Source organism: Anthonomus grandis, chromosome 11 (assembly GCF_022605725.1).
Source record: "Anthonomus grandis grandis chromosome 11, icAntGran1.3, whole genome shotgun sequence".
Taxonomy (NCBI): domain Eukaryota; kingdom Metazoa; phylum Arthropoda; class Insecta; order Coleoptera; family Curculionidae; genus Anthonomus; species Anthonomus grandis.
Window position 1 is genome coordinate 23,940,205 of NC_065556.1, and position 26,762 is coordinate 23,966,966.

General features: G+C 33.2%; 1 protein-coding gene across 2 annotated transcripts in view; it reads right to left on the reverse strand.

The window, feature by feature from the left end:
- The window catches only part of LOC126742207 (equilibrative nucleoside transporter 1), a 40,334-nt gene extending 13,843 nt beyond the window's left edge, over window positions 1-26,491 (reverse strand). The window contains exons 1-2 of one of the 2 annotated variants that reach the window (XM_050448799.1): window positions 26,306-26,491; window positions 2,227-2,381 (exon numbers count right to left, since the gene is read on the reverse strand). In XM_050448799.1, the coding sequence (XP_050304756.1) occupies window positions 2,227-2,293 (67 nt within the window). In that variant the 5' untranslated portion in view covers window positions 2,294-2,381; window positions 26,306-26,491. Of the gene's footprint in view, window positions 1-2,226; window positions 2,382-3,011; window positions 3,167-26,305 lie in introns of those variants that run through there. The other variant, XM_050448800.1, reaches the window with a different exon arrangement.
- Window positions 26,492-26,762: the final 271 nt, after the last annotated feature.

Sequence of the window (26,762 nt, forward strand, 5' to 3'; positions counted from 1 at the left end):
GGCTATAGGTGCCGAACTCAATGGCAGAATGTTACCAAAAAAAATGCTAATCAAAAACGCCTGTTTGAATATTAAAGGAAAGTACACGCACTAACTAATGTAAAAACGTTTGACGAACCTTGGCCGATATTGGTAAGGATTTTGAGTCTAAAGAGTACCAATTTGCCTAATTACACCTTTATCCTTACACCTATTGATGGTTTTTAATCATTGATATTTTCATTTTCGAAAATGATCTTCCTTAACTGAAATGATTTGTATTTATTAATTAATTTTTTTAGGATAGATTTTTCCATCTAGAAAACTTTGAGCATTTTAACAACTTAAATATAAAAATATAAAGGGAAGAAAAAACAGTTTTAACTGACACATCAAAGCTGCATTACTCCTTTTATTCGGAGTGATGAAAACTTCGTACTGCTGATCGGTCGATTTTTGCCAATGAAATACTTAGATATGGCTATGGTTGCCGAATTCAATGGCAGAATGTTAAAATGCTTACCAGAAAGGCCTGAAACGTTTGAAGATTGAAGGAAAGTACACGCATTAACTATTGTAAAACTGTTCGACGAACCTTGGCCGATAATGGTAAAGATTTGGAGTACCACATTGGGTAATTACACCTTTATCCTTACAGAAAATGTTTAATAAGATTAATTTAAGAGCAATTGATGGTTTTTAACTATTGATATTTTTATTTTCAAAAATAATGTTCTTTAAATGAACTTTTTTAAGATAGATTTTTCCATCTGGGAAACTTTGAGCTATCATTTCAAGCTAACAATTGAAATATGTTCGTCTATATTTTTTTATACTAAAGGGAAGAAAAAACTGTTTCAACTGACATATCAAAGCTGAATTACTCCTTTTTTCTGAATAATAAAACCGCAAAATTTCAACAGTCCCAATAACTAATAGTACAATCAGATTACAAAAACCTGTACATATGTACTATTCTGACCTGTATTTCAATACCGTCAAATATGGCATATCATCGTGCCACTTTGCACTGCTTATCGGTCGAAATTTAGTATTTAATTTATGGGTGCCTAATTCCATAGCAGAATGTTAAAATGCTTACGAGAAACATTTACCCTACTATTAATTTAAGAGCTAATGATGCTTTTTTACCATTGATATTTTCATTTTCAAAAATCAGGTTCTTTAATAAATTTGGTGTAGTTAAATTTTTCCTTATGGAAGACTTTTAGCTATTATTTCAAGCTAACAACTTAAATATGTTCATCTATATTTATTTACATCAAAGGAAAGAAACAACTATTTCACCCAACAAAGGGATATTACCTGTTTGTTCTGCGTAATGAAGCAGCAAAATAATATAATTCAGCATCGTTAAATATTGTGTTTAGTATGTATTTACTACTGTTACTTACTGTGTTAAGTATGCATTTACGCTTTTCTTATCTGTAGAATTTTCCAAAACAATTAATCAGAACCCTATAGCTGCTGAATTCAATAGCCGAATGTTAAAATGCTTACCAGAAATGCTTGAAACATTTGGATATTAAAAGAATTCCAGTACACACATTTCATTAGCTATTATAAAACCGTTCGATGAACTTTTGCGTATATTGGTAAAGATTTAGACCTAGATAGTACCACAATGCCTAATAACACCTTTACAGAAAATGATGTTCATTAACTGGAATAATTTGTGTTGATTAAATACTTTTAAAACAGATTTTTCCATCATTTCCCACAAGTTAACTTGTTAGCACATTAAAGCTGAATTACCCCTTTTTTCAGAGTAATGAAGATCACAAGCGCAATAAATAACTGATTACAAAAATCTGTATGCACCAATCTGACCTGTTTCACTTCTTTAAATATGGGTGCCGAATTCAGTAGCGAAATGTTAAAATGCTCTTAACATCAGAAATGGCTGAAACGTTGGATATGAATCTAAGCGACCAATAATTCCAAATTAATATCAACTCCACCACCACTGAACCGATATAAAAATCATCAATACGAAATTTCTCCCTTATTCGGCACTCATGGGGGTAATATATTTTTCGCGTGCAACTCTTCACCATACCAGTGCGTGCCTAAGTATGTTAGAAATTCGTGTAACACATTGCAGGAATCGACGTATATATGCACACCATTTTATGTGTTATCATATTTCCGAGATCTTAAAATGCACGCTTAAGTAGTTTTATAGTTCACCGGGGGAAAAAATTAATTCGTGAAATAATTAATTACCTGCTCTGGATTGTATAGTTCCGCCATTTCTTTCGTTGTAAAGATACTCGCGTTCCCTGTAACTCATGATGGTCGAATTTTGTTGTTCCCGAGGAAAAATTATCAGTCTTATATGAGAATCGCTCTACTGGTTCATCGCTTTGCTAGGTCTATACCTGTAATAAAAAAAAATGCAATCATTATCTCGTTTTTTCATATTATAATCAAAAACTTAATAATTAATCTTAAAAGCCTCTTAATCTCAATAAAACTTATAGATATTGCATATTAAGTAATAAGAATAATAAAAACATCACCGTAATAAACATATACTTAAAAGGGATTTCGCAATAAATGATTATGATATTAAAGGATTCTAGATTTTATTATGTAAAATAATTAATATCTAAAACAAAAAATAATTTGTTATGAAATGTTAAGTCTTTTTACACAATATGGCAACAGTGCTACACCGGTCGTTAACCTCATCGGCCTAATTGTTGTGAATATACTCTTGCGAGGTTGCCACGGTGATATTCCCCAAATAATAATTGAATCAATCTGATCAGGCAGAATGTTAAAATACCCACCAGAAATGGCTAAAAGTCCTTAAATATGAGAGAAATTAAGGCCACACATTAATTTTCCAGTTATTTTTTCAGTTTGAAGCAAAATTTTATTTTTCTTGTAGTTTATGATTAATTTTCGTAAAAATTGTGATGCTTTTTTTAGTAAGTCACAATCAGGGTCGGTACAACCTATAGAAATATGATGACCCTATTTATGCTTATATAAGAATACAATACCTGTATAAATAAGCACTGAAAAATGTTTTTTATTATTAATATTCACTTATGGACCGCACTTTAAAGGCATCACACCATAAGGAGATAAAAACACTGTTTGTTCCCATGAAAGTAGCGTAGTACAACAACCAGATTATTTAATAATCTTTAATGCTCTCTCTTATTATTTTTTATTTGCGGCTTGGGCTTATCATAATACAATCGGTATTTTAAATTATTTATTGTTACGGCCTTTGAACCCCATTTATTATCTTTTTAGTCCGGACGATAAAGACGATCGGTTTGGGCTATTTCGATATTTTTGACATAATGTCTCTAGGAAATTAACACGGGTCTTATCGGTTTGTTGTTTAAAGAGGATTCAGGGTTGTAATGGATCAAAAATAGATCGAATGAATTTTAGAAAAAAAAATCAATTAAAAATGTGAAAGTTTTTCGAGGTTTGTATCTTGAAATTGAGTCAATTACACATCAAGATGTTTTTTAAAACTTTAGAATTTGTATACCTTGGGACCTAAAAAAAAACGAAATTCGGTTCTGGTATTTTTTTACCTGTCATTTATTTAAAATAATTATGATTTTAATTATTTAAAAAAAAAACATTTTGACCCTTAACTACTGACATGGAGTCTAGCAGACTCCGCGACATAGATTTCTTACTGTTACTTCCACCACAAATTTTTCTAGCGTCTGCCGCGCAAAGTACCTTCCGCATTTTTAGTTGCCTTGCCTGCAGCGTGTTAAAGTGGCTGTATCTTGGACTTTTTTTTGCTCAAGTTATACGCACCTGGGAGTCTGGTAGACTCCGTGTCAGTGTTTACGTTAGTAATATTTTTATTATTATTCTTTTATCATTGCTAGTTCAAAGCCTGGCACATCCAAACAAGTCAGTGTTCTTGACTCAAAATTTGAAGAAATCGCTAGAAAGTGGTATGAAAATCTAGACAGTGATAATAGTGACATCGAACCCGAAGAAAATGAGTACATTGTGAGCGAGCATGAATCAACAAGCGAATAAGAGCTTAGTGATGATGACTCTAATTATGAACACCATAATGAAACTCAAAAGATGGATGTTTCTAGCAGTGATAGTGATAGTAAAAATAGTAGTGATAAAAAACTAGACAGTAACCATTTATGTAACAGAAATGGAGAAAAAAGAAAAATATACTTCTATGGGAAAAATAGATTCAAATGGAGTACAAATGAACCCACAAGAAATGTACGTACTTTAGCGCATAATATTGTACGTTTACCAGCGGTACGTGTTGTTGTGGGTGATAACACTAATCCAAAGGCATTTTTCAGTCAAATGTTTTCTGCCCAGATGTTTGAACTGATTTTAAAGTGGACAAACAAAAAATTAGCTTCCATGCGAACAAAATATAAACGGCAAAATAAACCAGAGCTTGTAGACATTGGCATAAAGGAATTAGAGGCGCTTTTGGGTTAATTGTTATATACTGCGATTTTCAAATCCAACGATGAAGATGTTAGAAGTATTTTTGCGACTGATGGTACAGGCAGGGATGTCTTTCGAGCAGTAATGTCTAAAGAGCGTTTTCTCATACTATTAACAGCTTTAAGATTCGACGATTTAGATGACAGGGAAGAACGAAAGAAGGACAATCCAGTAGCTGCTATAAGTGAATTATTTGACTTATTCATTGAAAATGCCGGAAACTCCTATACGATAGGTGCGAATGCTTGCATAGATGAAATGTTGGTGGGATTTCGAGGCAGATGTAGATTCAAGACGTACATTCCCTCTAAACCAGAAAAGTATGGCATAAAAATAATGGCACTAACAGATGCAAGAACCCAATATTTATACAACACCTATATTTATGCAGGCAAAGATAGTGACGGTCGTGGATTGACGAATGAAGAGAAAAAACTTTGTAAACCAACTGAGTCAGTCATAAGGCTCGCCAAATGTTTGTACAATTCATTTGACAACTGGTTTTCGTCTGTAGAACTTGCCGAACACCTATTTGCAAATAAATTGACATTTGTTGGGACCCTTAGAAAAAATAAAAAGGAGATTCCTCCTGAACTTCTTCCTAGAAAAGACCGCAAGCAAAGTGATACGCTTTACGGATTTACAAAAAATATGACTATCGTTTCACCTACTCCTAAAAAAAATAAAGCAGTTATAATTTTATCAACTATGCACCATTATGAAGCAACTAATGAAGCAACAGGAAAGACTGAAATAAATGCCTTTTATAACTGTACGAAAGGAGGAGTTGATGCCATGGATGAGAAATGTGCTAAATATACGTGTAGTCGCCGAACTCGACGTTGGCCATTGGCAATTTTTTATAAAATTGTCGATATTTGCAGTGTAAACTCTTTTATAATGTATGCTTCCTTTCCTAATAATATGTCCCGTTTCACTTTCATTAAAACCTTAGCATCTCAGTTGATTCAGAATCATATGAGAGATCGATTAGAAAATTCATATGTTAACAGAGATATAAAAGGTTTAATTCGTCGAATTTTGAGTATGCCGGAGCCTCCAGGTCAGGAAGATCGTCTACAAACCAGGAAATAGTGCTATATTTATCGTTCCCGATTGAGAAGAAAGTACACCACCTGTATAACATGCAAAAAGCCCATATGCCTTCAGTGTTCACGTAAATGTTGCATAAACTGTTGTCATGGTCCAGAAGACGTCTAAAACATTAGCGTTACTGTTTCATTTGGAGATTTTTTTGTCCTTCAACTTTAGATTTTTTAAAATTATTTTTAGCTTTACTTTAGTTTCATGTTATCAATGTTTTCGATACAGTTAGGTTTAATCAACATATTCTATGAATAAGGACCCTTAAGTTGTATTATGTTTTGGAAATTGAAAATTTTATATTTTAACTTTTTTTGTTAGTTGTAACGTGTGGTAAACGTACTTGATATAATAATGTATAAATATGACATTTAGGCTTTTGTTATAGTTTTTATTTTATATATATATTGACAGGAGGAGTCTACGAGACTCCCTGTCAGTACTACTGTTCGAAAAACAAGTGTCCGTACTTACTAAGGGTTAAAATAAAGATCTACCCATCTCTGTTTCACTAATGGTTTTTAAATTCATCTCTCTTAAACTAATTTTTTTACACAGAAACACTAGCACTTTAATTCATATCCTATATTGACCCATAATAATGTCCATCTTCTGTTTTATTTCAGATAATGAGTAAGACATAGATAAACGCATTAAAATAGCACATGGGATAGAGATGAAAAGATTTTTATTTTAAATTGTATTTTTCTTAATTAGCGGCATATGTTACGATGTTCAAAAAATAAAATAAAAAATTTTACTCGAAGATGGACACGTCGGATTTTAATTCTACAATTGAATCTTATTGAGGACAACTTTTTAATCATATTATTTGTCCTTTATTTTGATTTATTAAAATATAGAAAAATATATAATTTAAAATAAAATATCTATAGCTATCTTTGTTTGTCACATAGTGCAAACAACACATCAAGTTTGATTTGACTTTCTTCCTCAATCTTCCTAAGTCCTATATATTCAGTGCTGTATTTAAGAAAAACTGATAATTTCAAAAAGACGAAACGATGGATTTTAAATGTAAAAACATTTCGTAGGCAACGAAAACTAAAAAGATTGGAAATTAAACATCCCTGTAAACATCCCATCAATATCCTCCCCATATACGCATTCAAAACTAAAACGAGAACAAACATATTCGCGGAAATTAGCCAAAGTGACAGTGTGGATGTAACATCATCCCATTAATGGCTAGATTAACGGTTTTGTACAAGACCAATATGAAAAGCGTTTTAACTACTAGTAACCTACATTAGGGAGCAACGAGGGCGGGTTTTCTACGTAATGCCCTCCGCACTGACCCATTTCCTAAAACTGGAATTTCCGGATGGGGTGGAATCTGTACTGAATTTACGTACATTTGCATACGAGCGCCGGTTATTAGATTTAGAGTAAATAGCGTTTAGTAGCATATGATTATGTTTACCGTATACATGCTGGCGATATTGGATATATGCCGTGTGGTTAACGTTCTCGGGACCTCAGTAAAGCCAAGAGACACATATTAGGAAAACCAGACCGACGTAACTTCCACATTGATAAAATCTTAATAACTTTTTATGATTACCTCAGTAAATCTTTAACGTTTATGCCTTTAAACTTTATCTAAGTCCGCCCCTGACCGCGGTGGACCATTGACCACCGCGCCACCTCGCGTTAATATAAATATGCTCATTATCAGGCTTTCAATTTGAGTGGTGGACAGTGTTATCACAAATTATCTAGCTTCTTAAACAATTTTTGTATTGTAAGCCGAATACTACAGATAGATATAAATGATTAATTAGTATAATAAATTATATTTTTATGTATACAAATCCAGTACTTACACAAGTTAAACGCAATAAAATTTAATTAACAAAGTTCCTAATTAAATTAAAATTATAGAATTTGGAAGAATTTTTATATTTAGTTAATTTTTTTAACAAACGTGTGTACCTGCGAATTTTTATTGTATAACTTCTGAATCTTTTGCTATAATATCTTCCTTTAATATAGTAATACATTTTGTGAGTATTCCTTGTTTAATTTTTTAAATCCAGGCAAATCGAAAATTTAAAAGTTACTTATTCTACATAAATAATATGGGAACAAAAATTTAAAGCGCACGCGTATAGTAATGACAAATTCAAATGTGGCGCCATAAACAAATTTAAATTACCCGCTATTATCACGTCACAAATCCATTTTCACTTCAGGTTAGTACTACTCCTCGACATTCAGAGGGCGCAACAGTTAATCGGCGTTCAGTGTCTTATTGGCTCTTATGGGTGTTTCCTATCTAAGAAATATTAATCTATGCCAAACATGGCTGACTTAGGCCGCGCTCAGACGGGTCGGTATGGCAGCGGTACAACAGCCGTGCGGTAGACGTTCGGTATGCAGAGCAAATGTCGCTTCTATATAACCAAATGTTTGACTTCACACGAGTCGACGCAACAAGATATCGGCACGACATGCTTTCTACATGCTGCTTATCTGCAAGTTTTTAGGCGGTAAATGGTTTATACCGCATGTATGTTTGATTGTTTACGTTTGTGTTTGGAAGTTGAAAATGTCGAACGAGATAAATTTTGTACAAGAAATAGAAAAATGAGAGTGTCTCTATAACTACAAAATCGCAGAATATTCGCGGAAAGATACTACGGATAAAGCATGGGAAAGAGTGGCAAAAGAAACAAACCTTTCAGGTAATAAACATTTTTTATATTAGTCTTATAAACAATAGTTATACTGCCATGGGATGCTACCATTTGGCTTGATAAAATAATTTGCTAAATAATTACGAACAGTAGCTCCAGAAGATGCAGGGTTTATGCGAATAATCTCTTCTAGCAAATTATAGTTTTGAACTGCGATATTCAGTCGATGTTCGGATGTTGGTGTCGAATACCACGTCCCGTCTTTAATTCGTATAAAATTATGTAAAACACAAACGCATTTTATTATATTTATAATATTGGAGATTTTTGTACACCTTATGGGGGTTAGCAACACTTGAAATATTTGAGTTACCATGCCAAAACTACATTTTATGGTTTTTCGTCCCCTGCTCAACCTATAGTTAAATATACGTTTCTTATTATCCAGTGTTTGTTTAGGGAATGGTCTCATTAAATATCGTTTTAAGGGAAACGCGTTATCTCCTACGAAGAAATATGGTACTTTTTCCTGGCTCTCATCATGTGGCAAACAAGCACTAGCGGGTAGATTTAGACCATTTCTTTCCAAACACTGACCTAAATTTGATGCACGAAAAATTCCTCCATCATTATTTCTGCCTGCATAGCCGGTTTTTATCATTGTGAATAAGCCATCTGCATCACAAACCGCAAGTAAAACAATTGAATGGTAGTGTTTGTAGTTGTAATTTGTTGATCCAGAGTTAGGAATTTTTTGTATTCTAACGTGCTTGCCATCAATTGCTCCTAAGCAGTTAGGTAAGTTCCATAATTCGTAAAAGCGATTTGCCATTTCCTTCCACTTTTCGCTAGAGGGAATTTTCATATAAACATTGTGAAGAGTGTTCCAAATAGCTAATGTTGTTTCATTTACTATATACGATACTGTCGTAACTCCTCTTGGAAAATATAAGGTCAGAGCAGAATAAGTGCATCCCGTGGCAAGATACCTAGAATTAATAAGAAATAATCAAACATATTTCTACAAATTGATTTGTTTTTATTTTATTTCAGTTCAAGAGTGTAAGGAAAAATGGCGCAACATCAGATCTTCATTTCTTCGAAGTATGAAGACCCCTCCAAGTGGTTCTAAACCAAAAAAACCGTATTACCTCAAGGATTATTTGCAATTTATACTGCCTTATGTAAAAGCAGTAAATACTCCGAAAATAATGGCAATGTCCCAGAACCTATTCCTGATGGAGACCTTAGTTGTGAAAATCTAGCAACAGAAGACTCACCTTCAAATGAAAATTTTAATGAAAATTCTCGGAATGACGACTTTAATTTAACAAAAGAAACAAATTGACCTGCATCATTAGCAAAACAGAAAACAATACAACATTTATCAGCGACGCCAGCATCTACCTCAATGAGTACCGTTCGATGTCGTAAACGTTACAATACAGAAGATGAGCAAACATTTGTCAACTACTTAAAAGCAAAAACATGAAAGGTTCAAGATGTGGAGAACTCTGAAAATAAAGAAAAAATCAGCCACATACATCACTTCTTACTAAGCATGTTATCTGACCTGGAAAGTATGACAGAAGAACAACAAAGGAAATTTAAAATCAAACTGATGATCCTTGTTGATGAAATAAAATCGCAAAATGTTCAACCTACATTCAATCCATCCTCCTCATCTTCATTCGAAAGACCATCTACCAGCCACTCTGTACTAACACCTTTAGTATCTCCTGATCGACCGATTCACTCTCCAGAAGAAACTTATTACAATGAAATTCCGACAGCGCAATCAGGGTCAGCCGTAGCACCAAATGTTTACTATTTTTTCTCGAATTTCAATACAGATAATGTAGAGTAGTGTGTTTTGTTTTATTCAAAGTACTTACCGCAGTTATTAAAATCCGTTCTCCAGCACTTACACATTCTCTCATGTTCGTATTTTGTCTACGAATAATTGGACTAATAAGTTCTTGGAATGAAGCTTTTCTCATTCTGTACATTGACTGAAATTTTCCATCAGTTAAAGTTAATTCTTGAGCGGCAACAAATAACCTACAGTTAATGTTTCTTTCAATGTATGGATGCATCCAATATTTTCTTTTTTTTTTCTCTGTTGTAATCTCTTAAAATACATATATAACACAATGTCCTCTTCATCACTAGACGACGACATGTTCACTACACTGCTGTGGAATATGTTGCCTCATGTAAATAGATAATGCGGCAGAGCATCGTTACGGTAATTGCTGCGCCGCTACCAGACCGCTGCTACACCGACCTGTGTGAAAGCGGCCTTAATAGACCGATCCGCAACATACCAAAGTAATGTAATTGTAAAGAATTGCCTCTAGTTTTCAAAACACTTTTAATAATCAAAAAGCATAAAACTGTTTTTTTCTGTAAACAAAAAGCTAAGGAGTGCATTAATCGAGGAGCTTAACCTTAAATACGAAGGCGTTGCGCTATTGAGATCGCGCTCACTGCTCACAATTTGATTGGTGGACAGTGTTGTCACATTTTTTGAGAAATTTATGTCTCTACCTAATAAGTTAATGAAATCTTAGTTAATAAAAATAAATAAGAAGCACGAAGGGACTTTTAGAGTCCTCAATTTTTATATAGTAGACAAGTTGTGTGACACAAAGTCTATAGAGAACTTCTTAAACAAACATGGTTAGCAATGACTCACCTTGCCCGTTATATTTCCTATTTACTTACATAACAAATCTATTTCTATTAATTCGGAAGATAATTTTCTAACTTAATAGGCAAGAAGGCCTTCTATCCTATTAAGTCATCAAGTGTTACATAATTGTCGCCAGATAACGTGACGTTCGTTCGCCAATATTCCAAATATTAACGCTTATACACCCGCCACTTCGGCCCGGAAATGATGTCTGCGTATGAAAGTTTATTTTCCACGATTTTCTCATTTTCTGATACATCATTTTTCGATTTCGTGCTGTGTTTTTCATGGAAAATAACCCGAATGGGAAAAATTTCAGTTTGCGTTAAGAGATTGCCACATCACTACTAGAACGAACGAGGGTAAACTTTAGTTATTTAATAAGCGTCTTTTCTTATATTGTTTTCCATTAATCTTCGTAAGTAGCAACTCTTCCCGAAAACAATTTAGTATACGTAATCCCTAATCCTGCAGGAATTTTTCAGAGTCTGTCTACTCGGATCTCTAAGAGGATTACTCTTTTTTTCACTTTAATTTTCCTCTTCCTTTTGAATAATAAATTCTTCGGTCTTGAGGCTTCTCTTAAGTCTTACCGGCATTTTGCCTTTGATCAAAGGTAAACGCCGGAAATAGATGAGACATTCTTACCGAATAATTTGTATAAAATGAAACTGAGCATCCTTACTTTAGACGAGAAAATGTTTTTGTGGAAGAGTTTTACTTCCGCCATTAGTTTAAGAATTTTATAGGAAATTTCATTTAAAAAACTATTCAATGCAGTCAAAAACTTAATATTGAGTCACTGACGCGTTCTTGTATATGTATGAACTTGTGCAGGAGAATAATGGTAAATTTCTTAACGATTTAAATGGATTTTGAAGGATGTTGCGGAGAGGTTTTTTTTTCCTCAAAGATAATTTGATTTCCAGTCAGACGTTGGTCTTCCTGGTGCTGAATTGGCGACAACGTTGCACTGATCGATAATGTTCTTTTAGCTCTATACAGATTTTATTAATCTTCGTCATGATGCTAGAAATATCATTGACTTCACGGCCAATCTTTCAATAGGTGGCCTGGTAATACCCTGAAAAATAGGAAAACTTTAAGGGAAGATGTATCCATAACAATTGCCTTAATTTTGAGATAGCTTACGTTCCAAAGAGATTAGAGCATGAGCTCAACTAGTAGTAGTAGTAACTAGACCGCTATAGTGCCTCTGTGCGGGGATAACAGCATCCAACTATAGTTGGCAGCTGGTTTCGTCGTTAATATTTAATCTAATAACACAGTTTGTTTATTTAAATTTTCAAAAGAATTTCTTACTGGCTAAATGTTTGGGGTGGGTGGGTGGGGTAAGGGTTGTGTTGAAGAAAAACATTGTTTTTGCAGAAAATAATATATTCAATATTTAATTTAATAACACTGTTTATTTAAATTTGATATAATTTTATATATAAATATTTAGTATAAAAACAGCGTTATTAGATTGGATAATATAAACGAAAAATAGCGACTTTTCAGAAGAATTTAATCAAATATTTGAGGTGTAGTAATAGAGTTTAAAAACTATAATTATAGATATGAAGATCCCATGTCAATTTTTTTAAGTGCCGAAATTTTCTTCCTCTTGTAAACAGAATCGTATATGATATTCGTATATTCTACAGTTTAATAAATATTCCTTGACCATATACGGTTGATAAATATACCAAAACCAACAATTTACTAAAAAATTGTTGAATAAATATATATTTAACGATAATAATATATGATGTGTTGCTTGGGTACGACTACTTTGCTGTTCATAACCCAATTATAACTACAATATTAAAACCCAAAAACAAGTCACATATTTTTCCCTAAATATTTAGTTTAGCCCAAAGTTTATTCAGATTAATCTGATTTCATTTGCTATGATAATTACCCTTGCTACTTTACGTCTAATCGTTACTTTACGTAATGATGATTTCTAATTTTTTTGGTAATTATGAAAGCCAAGGAGGATATTTAACTTCTCATTTAACCTCATCCATGCCAACCAATTCAGATAAAAATGATAGAGTCGTAAGAAAATCCATAACTTTTTTACTACCAGAGCTTTTCCACTTTATTTCTGAAATCTTTGTCGCAACTAATACCCTAGTTGGGCCCTATTTCAACGGTATTTCCGACCCCAAATGACCATAAATTATTGCGCCCTCCGCGCCCTTTTCAGGGCTTCACTGAATGCGCTCACCTATAGCAAAGGGGAGTCCATGGGGAGAGACGTGTTCCCCCTTTTGGAGGGCGGAAAGCCTATATACCGAGCGTTAAGGTTACTCTTTTATGTATGTATCAGTGCCGTTTATAATCTGCCCATTTAGCCACTTGATTAATTAATAACGGATCTGGCTGATTCATTCGTTATAAGTTTTTTTTTGGGTATGTTGTCGAAGATAAAAATTGCCCAATATCATCGGGATCTAAGGAAATAAGGAGATCTTTGATTTTGTTCTAAGTAATAATTAATTTGTCAAATGTTTTGTTGATTATAACTGTTGGTTACATAATCTAGTATATCCTCTTCACCAGTTTTGTTCAATAAATCTTCAAAGAGGTACGACCAACCACGAAGTTTTCCAAAAGCGTTTACATATTTTACACGCTGATAAATTTTTTTGAGAATAATTTATAAAACGGTTTAACTTAAGCGATTATTAAACCAATTACCGACCATACACAATGGCGACGAATTCCGGTGAAATTTTAATATAAAAACTCGCACCCGATGTCGAGACATTTAGGGTAACTTTTAAACAAAACGCTTTGGAAGCGGAAAGCTTTAAATGCGGACCTATTGTTTCGTCGATAATTTCGAAAGGTAAAAACTGGCTCTCCAGAGCGAAAAGTTGTTCAGGCGGGTTGCGTTAAGCCCCTTTGCTCCGATCCCTTTTTAGTTTTTATCCTGTTAGTCAAGGGCTACTTGGAGTATGGCATAGGCGGAGCCCTTTTTCATCTTTTAAAATCTTGGAAAAAATCAGTACGGCAACAGTGGTTGTACAGTTACTACGCCCATTTAAGTTTAAACACAAGTAAACAGTTTCTAAGACGCTTCTTATCACATGTATGAAGCTTGTATGGTGAAAATCGGAATCGTATGTCGGCCATCTTGCTTGGCAAAATTGACAGTTGGAGGAGTTGACAGAAATGACGTTGATAGAACATTATTTGAGTTTGTTTTTGATTTCAGTGTATGCTGGAAGCGTGGGTTGGGATTGTTTTAAGGATGATATTTTTAATTAATAACTTTTTATCAAAAAAAGTATCAATTAATATTTTAATTGATTTGCAGCAATTCCGGGTGTCCGGTAAGAAAATGTGATTTTATTCATTACACTTATTTTTTTGTATTGTCAATTTTTAGTCTGTAAAAAATCAAATTCAGTTGGTTTCAATCAAGATGTTTCACCTTTTTTTTCTACAAAACTATTGATTGCAGAATTAGATGCAATAGAAGAATAATTTTTAGGTTTAATATTTTTTTTTAGGTTCAAAGTTTTTCATCGTTTTTTTTTTAACTATTACAAGTATGGATTTTTTTAGCATTTAGCAACAAATTATAAAGAATAACTTAAACTTCAATTTACTTGTAAATCGAAAAATAAAAAAGTTACGGTTTTTTGAAAAAGTGCACACAAACTATTACTGTCATTAAATTGATATTAATTATAATACTTGGCTATAACACTGCGATGTAAACTAAGAGGGTTTTGCGACTGAGCATTCAAATTTCATCGGTCACTTGGATATAGTTGAGTGACAAAACTAATTAATATATTTTTTTATTGCCTAAATAGTTTGGAATGATTTCACGAGTAAACTTGTGTAAAAAACATCTTTCCAAAGTCATTTCTCCATTTCCTCCGCCAATAAAATTACGAAAAATATTACAAGGAAACGATTTCCTTATAGATAAAGAAAACGAACGGCCTTGTAAACATCGCATCTTACAAAACTGTTCCGACAACTAGACGAGGAAATGTTGGAAGTCTACTCTCTTATTTCATTTTGTAAAACTGATGCGGCAGGGCGCACTATGGGGTAAAATTATGTAAACTTTAAAAAATATGTGAAAAACTTCATTTTCCAGACTGCTGATAGGTACTGTACTGTTGTGGTACCAAGTAACAATTTTTTTTAAATTATTTCTGCAATATTTCGGCCTCAAGTAGATTCAAGATCAACACATAAAACACTTTTTTTCCCAGTAATTGTCCCACTGTGTGCCATATCCCGTTCTCCCGCATCCCACCCACCTCCCGGATCCAGAGCAAGGCAGGCTGCCTTGCTACTCAACGGCTGCAGATTGACGTAAAAAATAAAATAGGAAATGATAAAATGAAAAACGTTTTGAGGTTGCGGCTCCTCTCCCCATTGTCGAGTTACCATCAACGATGAAATGACAATTTTACTGAGAATCAAATAAAGGATATCGGCAGTTTTTTGTGTGCCTTCACACCTTTGTTACTTTGATATCTTTTTTTTAATTAACTTTTATTGTGACTTAAAAATCTGAGCTGATGGAAGGAATTCAGCTACTACTAACTATTAATGAGGAACAAAGCAAAATTATATTTAATTTTAGATCACAAAATGCGATCTTGAAAATATGTTACCTTAAACATACTTGCAGCGAATTGCTTGATTGTTGCTATTAAAAAAATGCTACATGACGCTTTGATCCTGTTTCAGTTTAGTTATTGTGCACCTGTTTACGGGCCTTGCCTTGATCCATCAGAGACTGCAAACGTAATTCAAAGGGTACAAAATTCTTGGATTAGATTTGTCTATTATAAATATGAACATGTTTCACCTAAATTACCTGAATTGATGCGTGGCTATCCATGGATTCCAGAATCAAAATGTATGATATAGTTCCGTCATATCTATATGATAAGTAATCATTTCAGATGTGCATAATATTAGCATAAGAAAAGATATCTTAACGGCTCTTCTTCATAAAACTGCTTTTTTTGAAAGAAGTTCTCTTACAAAATAAATAAAATTGTAAATTTATACTTGTGTATAAAATAAGACCTAGTTGTAGTTAAAAAAAATAATTATTCCTATTATTTTTTCATAAAAACAAGGATTTAGTGGAAGAGCACCTTGGAGTTTCCTGAAATATAAGGAATTATTCTTTTTTTAATCTATTATATTGTAAATGATTTCAGGAAATAAAGTCGTTTATTATTAAAAGTTACACATGTGGCAACATTGTTGTAGCACATACAGAGGTCGATCCTATTGGGTAAGTTGATGGCGTTTAACCGCATGGGGCGGCGCTAGCCCATAAACACTGTTGCCAAATTTTAACTTTTTCGATAATCTATCTCTGTACAATTAAATTTTTCTGAACGGAAACGAACAATGAATGATTACATTCATTAGAAGTTTATCATTTTATATTCATGATTGCATGAAAAATTAGGGTGCTGTCATGGAATTAGATGTTTAAAAATACAGGGTGCACCAGTCAAACGTGAAGATTTGTGGTGAGGCTTGCAGGACGTGGTAAAGTGGTCCCATCGAAAATTACCAACGTGTCAAAACCCGCATGGCTTGTCATTAGTTATCGTTAGACAGCTAACGCCTCGTGACCTTCGAAGGCATTTCAATATATTGCGAAAGCAGGCACTTCCATCAAATAAAGAAATTGAAACTTGGATAAATAATCTTGAAGAAACTGGATCGACATTTAAAAAAAGAAATGGTAGTGAAAAACTGTTTGAACTCCTGAAAACATCGAAAGTGTTGGTCAAGCAACGTTAAGAAGTCCAGGCAGATCAGTCATCCGTCATGCTGCAGGGATAGGTAAGAAGGATGCTTCATAAATATCTTGGATATCACCCTTACGAAATACAGGTCTGCAATCCCTTAATCCTGGTGATTAGTAACACGTATCCAATTTTGTAAACTATACTTGCCAGAATGGAAAAAAATGGCAACCAAGTTAACAACCTATGGAAGAGTGATGAGGCGCACTTCAGCACCTCTCCGGTTTTGTTAACCAACAAAACGTTAGATAGTGGGCTGGAGAAAACCCTCATTTGCTCCACGAAACACCACTTCACGCTCAAAAAGTGACAGTATGGTATGAATCATCGATCAATGTATGATGAAACTCTAAATAACGCTACCGTTACTACTGACCGATACGTTGGAATGATTAGAACTTCCTCACAGCACAACTTCACCGTTTACCAATGAATGAAAGCACACTTTTTCATTGGAAAGGACGGGGCAACAAGCCACACTGCAAGAAGTTCAATGAATGCTTTAAATGCTTTGTTTTCAAGGTTCTCGAAACGGGGATATCAGTTGGCTGCCTCGGTTTCCCGATTTAACTATCCGCGATTTTTTTTGTTGTGGAGATACCTAGACCAAAGTGTTGTCCTGGTCGCCCCAGGACTGTCCCAGCCCTCAAACAACATATTGCAGCAATACCCGTCGGTATTCTGCAGAGAGTTATACAAAACCTTCAGGATCAGGCATTTTTGCGAATGTAGTTCTTTAAAAATTAAAATTTTTGATAATGTAAATCAAATGGCTACTTTATTACTTTTCATTTATGAACACAAAAATATTTCTTTGACAATAAAATTATTGAAGAATTCATTCCGTTTGACTTCCGAGCCCTGTATTTTATTTAATTTGGTTTTTAGTTAGAACGGCTTTATCTAAAACATAATTCACTCTATTTCCTGTCGAGATATCCATATTTGCTTTGTGGTTGAAGGATGATAAGAATTGTAATTTATATTTGGACAAGATCCACTTGTGTTGTGATTAGATCTGACAAATGTATACAGGGTGTTTGAGAAAATATCTTTGTTTACACACGTGGTATAAAAAATTTTAAAAGCAAGGTTTATTATAGGTTGATTTTTTGTTCGTAAAATCCTTTTGATTTTAGTATAATTTTTGTTGTTGTTTGTGATAAAAGTTTATTTTTTGGTGGTGTCTTTGGAAATATTGTAGTAAGTACCTCCTAGCCACAATACAAATACAAATATATTTATCAAAAAGCAGATAAAGCTGCCCCAAATAACCACATAAGTCAAATAACGTAACAACTAAAGTCTTTGTATCAATTACGTCAATATATTCATTTATTTGTAAATAAATTACCTCATATTTTTTATTCACACAACTGATTCCACTAGCAAACAATAACAAGCTTGTGTTTATTACCATGTAAATGTTTTAATAAGTAATCAAAAAAAAACGTTAGCTTGAAATTCGCTGATGGTACCTTTGACATTATGATTGTGTTTTTTAAATGTGACTGGATGGGTTAATTTTAAATTTTTTGATGCAACATCTAAAATTAACGCAATACTCGGTCAAATAGATCGGTCCAGTAAACATGGTCTAATTAAAAGTGTAGGTGGATCATTTTACCTGTGACCTTTCACGAAGCTTCATTTTATGCTATGCACGATAAAATTTCATTAGCGAATTCCTGTAAGTTTCGAAATATTTTCAATAAATTAAAACCGAGTATTAGGTGAAATTGATTTAAAAATGCAGTAGAAAACATTATGCGATCAAAAACCCCTTTAACTGCCTGAAACAATGAGAAATTGTTTGGACTTGCCTGGACTCGAAAGAATTGCTTGGAAGTAATTAAATATATCACTAAAAGCATAAAAGAAGCAAGAATTATGAGCAATTTCAAACGAAAATAATTGTGAAAGGAACAACTACTGCCAGAAATAAATAAAGAATGACCTTCTACTGCTTCTAAGTAATTAAAAATGAATTCTAATAGTAAAGAAAGCATTATAAAATAAAATGCAAGTCTTTAAGAATTGCTTAAACTGCCTCGAAGAAAGAGGAAATTGCATGCACAAAAAATGACCCCAAATGCCCAAAAGAACCAAACAATTACTCCAATTGCCTGGAACACGTAAAATATGACTTTACAGGAGACAGTTCCGGTTGGCTTTATCAGACCAGACCTTAAATCAACTGTTAAACGAAGTTCTTTTTCACCCCTCAAAATAAAAAAAAGCGGCCATAAAAGACTCTAATCTTTTAGATTATGAAAAAAAACGCCGATTCTGCATTTAATAACCCTCCCGGTAAATAAAGGGAGGCGTAAAGTTTTTGTAAGATGCGCCAGCAGATTTATGACTCTTGGGTGTCTAGACGTACTTTTTTTTCTCCTATATACCTGCGAATCCGAGCAGCGGTAGGCCTGCAGTCTCTTTTGCATTTGGTATAAACGAGAATATAGCAGGTCTTTGTCTTAATATCGTACAAGGTACTTATCGAATGAAGATCGTTCAGTGTCAGTTAGATATTATAGAGTTAGGTATCAAACATTGGGTTTTTAAAAATACCCCAAGCTATGTATGTATGTATCTTGTTTAGATTGATCCAAAAACTATAGTAGACGCCTTTGCATAGTAATTTAGCTCTGTCTACGAAACATTAAATATAACTGGTAATTTCTTTGAAGTCTCAAAGGATGCGGTTAAGGAAAGTATTAAAAAAATTAAAGGGCAAAAAATGTACTGGGAATAATAGTATTACCTCATATACAGAGTGTCCTCAATTACAATTACCTCATATATAAATTTGAAAACTTTCAATGCAAATATCTCTGAAACTAAAAAAGTTAGAAAAGCGCATTTTGGTATAAATGTTATAGAAGTACGGGGTACTACAACCACCAATTTTGACTATAGAGTGAGTCACTTGTGCCCGATGCACCCCAATCCCAAAACTTTGACTGACACCACCCCTTTTGTAATACTTTAAATTAAAGGTCTTTTGGAATAGTATTCACCTGCACAAAAATTTTTCTTCAATTTTATACAGGGTCTAAGAAAGGTATAAGTTAAATAAATTATACTCTGTTTCTATGAAGTATTATTTTATTTAATTGTGTTTGAGATGCATTCCATTTTGGCCTAAACAACGCTAAATAAAAATCTATGTTCAAACTCATTGAACTTTTGAAACACATCTCTTGAAATGCACATTCTGTAATGACCCATTGCCGAAGATCATCAAGTGAAGCTGGTTGCGTTTTAAACACAACAGTTTTTTACCTCAGAAAAAAAAATCGACGGGTGTTAGATCTGGTGATCTCGCTGGCCATTCCATCGGCGTATCACAAAAGGCGTGGTGTCATTTAACATTTTGGATTTCGGATGCATCGGGGCTAAGAGGTGACTCACCCTATAACCAAAATATGGTAATTGTAGTTCCCCCTACCTGTATAACATTGGTAACCAAATTGCGCTTATCTGATTTCTTCAGTTTTACAGCTATTTGCATTTAATGTTTTCAAAATGACGCCCTATATATTCAAAGGCTGTGTTGACTTCTTGTACAGCCTTTAACTTGTCTTTTAAATAAGTCAATGAATGGTGAAGTTTTCCCCAATGTTTGTTATTACTCCTATTTTTAAGACAGGTGATAAAAGTCAAAGTTGGAAATTATATACCAATAAGTATTCTTTATTCAAGGCAATATATTTCAATTTCAATCACAATTTGTCTAACAATAGCATGGCTTTTTAGCAGATAGATTCACAACTACCAATCTACTCTTGGTTTCACAACAAGCAGCAGAAGCAATAAATATCAAACAACAGTTTGATACAATCATGAATGACTATACGAAGGCATTTGATGAAGTAAGTCACAAAATATTACTTGACAGTTGCAGTAACCTAGTACGTCTTCTATTTATCATTTTTATTAATGATCTACCTAAGGTTATATGTTATTATGTCTCATGTTTCCCAATAATTTTAAGATATTTGGACCTGTTTCCTCTTTGGATGATTGCAAGAAGCTTCAGTGTGATTTTGATGCAGTTTGCCATTGATTTGATAGAAGTAAATTGTATTTGAATATTGACGTCTTCTGTGATAACATTTACTAAGTGTTTACTCTAAGAGTGGTCTTAAATTTATAAGATAAGCAAAATTCTTTACGGACTTTAATAGTATTGAGCATGCTTCTGTTGTATGGTCACTTAGCAGAAACCAACATAAATCTAATAGAAAAGGTACAAAAAAGATATCCTCGGGACCTAAAAAAGCATAACATTTAACCATACATGACTTTCTACAGAACCACGCTAAATGATTTTATTTTTTTGTACATATTTTTTGTATGTTTTTGTTTTTAATAACGGAAAATAAGGTATACAGTTAATAAATTATATGAAAGTATTAGGTCCCAAAATAAATTTAAGATTGCTGGACAACAATGTATTTTTCATGGAATAAACTTTTTAATATAAAATAGTTCCAACCGTTGGGATTTTACAGCAAACTCAAGATATCATCAACTATCAATCAGTCTTTTAAATTTCATTAACGTGAATACAGCATTGTTAGATTTTTGGCTTTAATATCATACAAGTAGTTGCAAATAGATATGGTTCGTAGATATGATCAGTTAGAATTTATTTAGCTCTAGTGCCCTCAAAAGGCTAACCCTAAATGATCATCATCTACAATGATTTATGAGTCCTACTGCCGTTAAAAATTGTTGAAATTACTTAGAAGAAATGCAAAAATTACCCATTTTGCTAGAAAGCAGTCAAACGCTGCTTCTTCAACTGCCTTCCTACCAAATTCGCGAATAGTGCAGATTTTTGGCTTTAATATCATACAGGATATTTGGCAAATAGTTTGCTGAATATAGATGGTAGGACGATGCGATTATTGTTTTCAATATCATCAAACAATACAACACCTTATACTGTGTTAAACTATAAGGTTTCAAAACAAAAAAAAATACGTCAAAATCTGAAATACGCACAGAAACGTTGGCATAGTATTGCATTACAGTTAATTAACTTTTTTAAAGCCTTTTTAACGTCAAATTAAGTAGTTTACAGCCTAGTAAACACATAAACTAATACTGCTCGTTCAGTTCAATGATCTTTCGCAAATAAGCCGGTGCCTTGAAAGGATTGTGGGCTTCCGACTTGCTTTACCAATAAAGGAAGCAATAAGCGGAAAAGAGCGTATAATTATCGGGAAGGGGATTTCATTTTGTAAATAGGTAACGGTACTTAAGCCCAAATATTAATTAAGCGCCAACAATATGGCTTCGCCGTCTATATATACAAACTAGGCCAAGCGGATTTTTCGAAAACAACCCTCGGAGTGCTTTTAAACATTTAATAAACTGACGGATCTCGGCCACAGTTTTTAATTATTCACCACTCGTATAAACTGGACGGAAATCGGGGGATATTCAAACAATTCAAACGGGACGTTTGACAGCTGTAGTATCTAGTGTACTTTTTTGTAAGGGTCCATTAAGCGCGTATAAAGTTGTAATGTATAATTCAAAATTGCTATAAAATAGACCAGAACTTCATTTCTTGTATCTTTTTTTGTCTTATACATAGTTGGGCTTAACATGAGTCTCATTTTCTTAATAAATTGATGTTTTTGTATAAAATAGTGTATTGATAAAATTTATTATAAAATTAACAGCAAATATAATTAAATATGATGTTTTTTCTTAATTTGTTGTGCCATTTTTATGTAATAATTCATCGGAATCAGAAAACTAGTAATTTTTAATAAAGAAAAGAAGATTTTTTAGTAGGCATAAATTATTATTAAAAAAAAGTGGTTTTACTACAACAATTTTAAAACAAACACAAAATTTCTATCAGAAATCTAGTTTTTCCAGACAGTTGAAGCATTACAAGATCGTTAGTTAAAAAAATTAAAAATCAATTTCAATGTTATTTCCAATAGTAAAATATGCCAAATAGAAACTAAAACTCAAATAACAACTTAAACTCGTATTATTTTACGGTCAATCGCACCGAGATTTTCAATATTTTTGGCGCCCAACAGTGTGTAATCTAAGCGGCTTAAAAACCGTTTATTCTTAATTTAAACACTAATTAACATATATTATTTTGTTACTATACTAATGTTAAAAAGGGCCAAATTGCACGCCTGTAAATCTAATTAAAAATTAAGGGTTGACGTAAGATTATAGAAGTTAAATGTAGAAACGTTTACGGCGCCATAAAGGTTAATTAATTTATGTATTTTAAAAATGAATAATTTCGTCCTATTTGCCTTTGAAATCAATGTAATTGCATATATATTTAATTATTTATATCGAATTTTAAGATTGATTGATATACAGAAAAACTTAATTTTTATTTCATTTATTATTGGCACTTCATTTGTCTTTTGCTAAAAGCAGGAATAATTTTAACCTGATGCATATGTAGAAATTAGCCAAAAAACTATGAGGCTTATAGCGCTGTATATGTGGGGAAAAGTTCGACGTGTCAGGTGTGATTTTTTTTATTTGAAATTACAAAATAAAAACCTTAAAGAGAGAGATGTAATTTAGATGCATTTGGATCTCATATGTGGTCAAAATAGTCGGGTAGGCAAGTATGTTTTTAACTTTTTTGAATGACGGACCCGTACTAAATAGGATAGGAGTCAAAGAACCGAATACTTAAAAATTTAAAAACAACTATTGGCTGCCCTGTAGCTTTGATTACGTCAAAATCCCTATAAATAACTAAATATAAATATGCAAAAGTTGCGACTCGCGACACCCCCACTCCTTAATTTTTGTATGGAGTTACAGTTCCTGCTTAAGATCTTCTTAGATTGATAGTTGTGAGCGCCATCTAAGGTGTAAGTGAATAAGAGACACGAGAACTTAAAAATTTGTGGTTAAAATTAGGAGTCTCCGAACGACAGTGGCAAAAAAAACATGAATTGAAGGCGGGAAATTTAAATCAGTCGTTCGATACTTTTTAGTTCTAGATTAAGAATCTGAAAAAAAAAATAAATGATTTTTTTGGTCATTTAAAACGTATGGAAATTCTTCCAATAGTTTCAGCATTTAAAATCGCTATAAAATGACAAAAAGCCACACCCACACAATTATCTTATAACCTTGAATGACCACCCCAGACCTTCATTAGAGTCCTTTAATAATTAAATTTTTCTTTAAGATTCTAGTAAAATTCCTCATGTAATTTAAAATATTTTCAATGCAGAAGTTTGATAATAAAATTTTTAAGAGGCATTCGTTTATTAAAAGGTCGTTTTCAATACTGTGCTATATATTTCTTAAGGAACATTGAGCAGCATTAAATCTAATAATCGACTCTGGATATTTAATATGTAACGTAAAATCAAAATATAAGATATTGATTGATGTTGCTAGTCGGCATCGCGTCAGGTCAACTCGGGGTCAGGTCATAAACTTTATGGATTTTGAAGTTAAGTGAAGTTGAAATTGCCTGTTGCATCTTCGCTATACATTTTTTATTGTCATTCTATATCTAAAAAATGTTTCTATATGACATACTTATTGGCTCTCTCTAATGCATGGATTTCATGCCTATAAAATGTATTGGTCTAAATTTAGATGCAGTATAGCCGTTTTTATTTTGCCTAATAACAGCAAAATTTAAATTTCCAGGAAGGTTTTATTTATTTTTCGAGTATTTGCAAACTTATAAATGAATTATTCATAAGGAGCACGTGTATTTCATATTATGTGGAAAAGCATATATCCAATGGGATAATAAAATATTTACGACGTATCAGATGTGAGAACTAGGCCTCACACGGTAACGTTAAAATTGAATATTTTTGGCTAAAGTAAAAATAAATGAATATTTTTAAGTTTTATATCTTTGGCTAAAATTACTTTCTTAAATGTTTGCTTGGCAAATGTAATGGTATTTATAGACTTTACATAATTACTAATTATTCTTATTTTCGGCTAAAGAGGCTAAAATTAGAAGGATATATATAATCAGGTTAATCTTCGACAGCAAGAAAGTTGTACAAGTGGTAATAAATAATATAGAGGGTTTTCAAATTTCGAGGCCAAATCAGGACAAAGTTCAAAATTCACTTTATATATTGGAATATTCCAGTTTTTTTATTTGCAAAGTAATTTCGCTATTGATTCTCGATTTTTTTACTGTTGCTTGCCCACGTTTCGCCTTTTTTTTTGACCACCATCAATTTGTTTTACTTCCGGGTCGACGAACCTTTAACATCACTACCGATGTATGCGTGTCATATCGCATTCCAGTGGATAATAAAAAAACATTTTTTAACCACATTCAAGCCTATTTTTAACCTTCATTTTATTTATATTGAGTTAAATATTATCATTGTAAATTATATGACAAAATAGCACTCAGTGTTGAAGAAATGCAAGAGCAGGTTTTTCAATTTTTATATATTTCAGCATTTAGTCCGATTATTACTTCTTCAAGGCATCCAAGTTTGACATTAAGTTTTATACCTTTAAGGCGTTTGAAGTAATTTTATTTCTCGTTATTTTCTTGTAGGTTGTTTGGACAGTTCCTGTGTCATTTGAAGCCCTTCTTTCGAGTGTTCTATAGGCATTTAATATAATTTTTTACAACATTCGTACATCGCTGTATCAAAACATTAGCAAAGTTAAAGATTGTCAATGCAAGTAACAACTTTAACAGCTATTAAATTCGATTTTAGTAAAACTGTCAAAATCTTCATCTGTCAACTGCCAAAAACGCCAATGTCAATATTAGACCACAAAATAACAGAAAGCCATGGATAACCAAGGGATTGAAAGTTTCGTCTAAAAACTATATATGCATGCAGAGTATAACGCCAGAACAACGCAATTTCTGTCAATAAATATTCCTCCTCAATATTAAATTTGACCTGTTCAATTTCCGCTAGTATAGTACTGTATGTACTGGGGCTACTAAAACAAAAGCGCGGCATGTTTAATTAAGTTACACACATTAATTCGGCATCAAAGCATCAGTGCCGCAATATTCAGGAATTGTAATGGTCCATAATGAACACTCCTCATTGTTACATCCAACATGGCGCTCCTCCGCCATTTTTACTTCCTCTCCTTATAATCCCTATTGAGTACTTTTGATGTCATTACTCGAATCGAAGATGGCGCCAAATTTCTGCCACTGGCCGCCATTTTGAATGTTGATATATAAACAGAGGCGGAAAATTCAAAATAAATTAATTAAAAAAATAAAACCATGCGACTGCAGTGCAGCGAGCAATTTACTGTAAGACCGCATCATTAAAGAATTAAGCTGCAACGTCATTTTACTGCTTCATCATAAAATAACAACGCGTATTTCGTATCTTATTAAAATAACATGCATACATTCAAATAATAATGCTTCGTTCATTGATGATAATTGTAATTCATTCATCAAAACACTCCTTAGCGGTAAAACTCTCCCAACAACTTAACCTCACTCCCAAAAGGCCAGCCGTTTATCGCACCTAAGGATGTGGCTACACTACATTTACAAATTGTTTACTTACGTGAATCCGACGCGAATCTAGCGGTTCTATTCGTTACGGCACTCGCCTCCTTAATCTACAAGCAAAAGCACGTGGTCCCACCGTTAAAAAAACGCGTACCATACACCTCAACCGACCATATTTGGGACACGACTAAAGTAAACTAAACTAAACCGCTCGAAGACCGAACCGGCGGCGAGTGGCAGCTGACGGTCGTGAGCGGTGGAGCGCGAGCGCGCGAAAAACCGAAATCTATTCTTGGACGCGCGAGGTAAATAACCGAGTGTACATACAGCGGCGGAACTCGCAGGAAGCCAACAAGAATCATGCAGGACTTGCAGGAGATTTGGGAGATTATAACCACATACAGCCCCATGAAAATTGATTCGCCAAAAGGGAATTTCGGACGGCGGCCACCTTAAGGTGACTTGACATTAGAAAAATAGTTCGAATAGCTCGCGAACATTTTCCGAGCTTG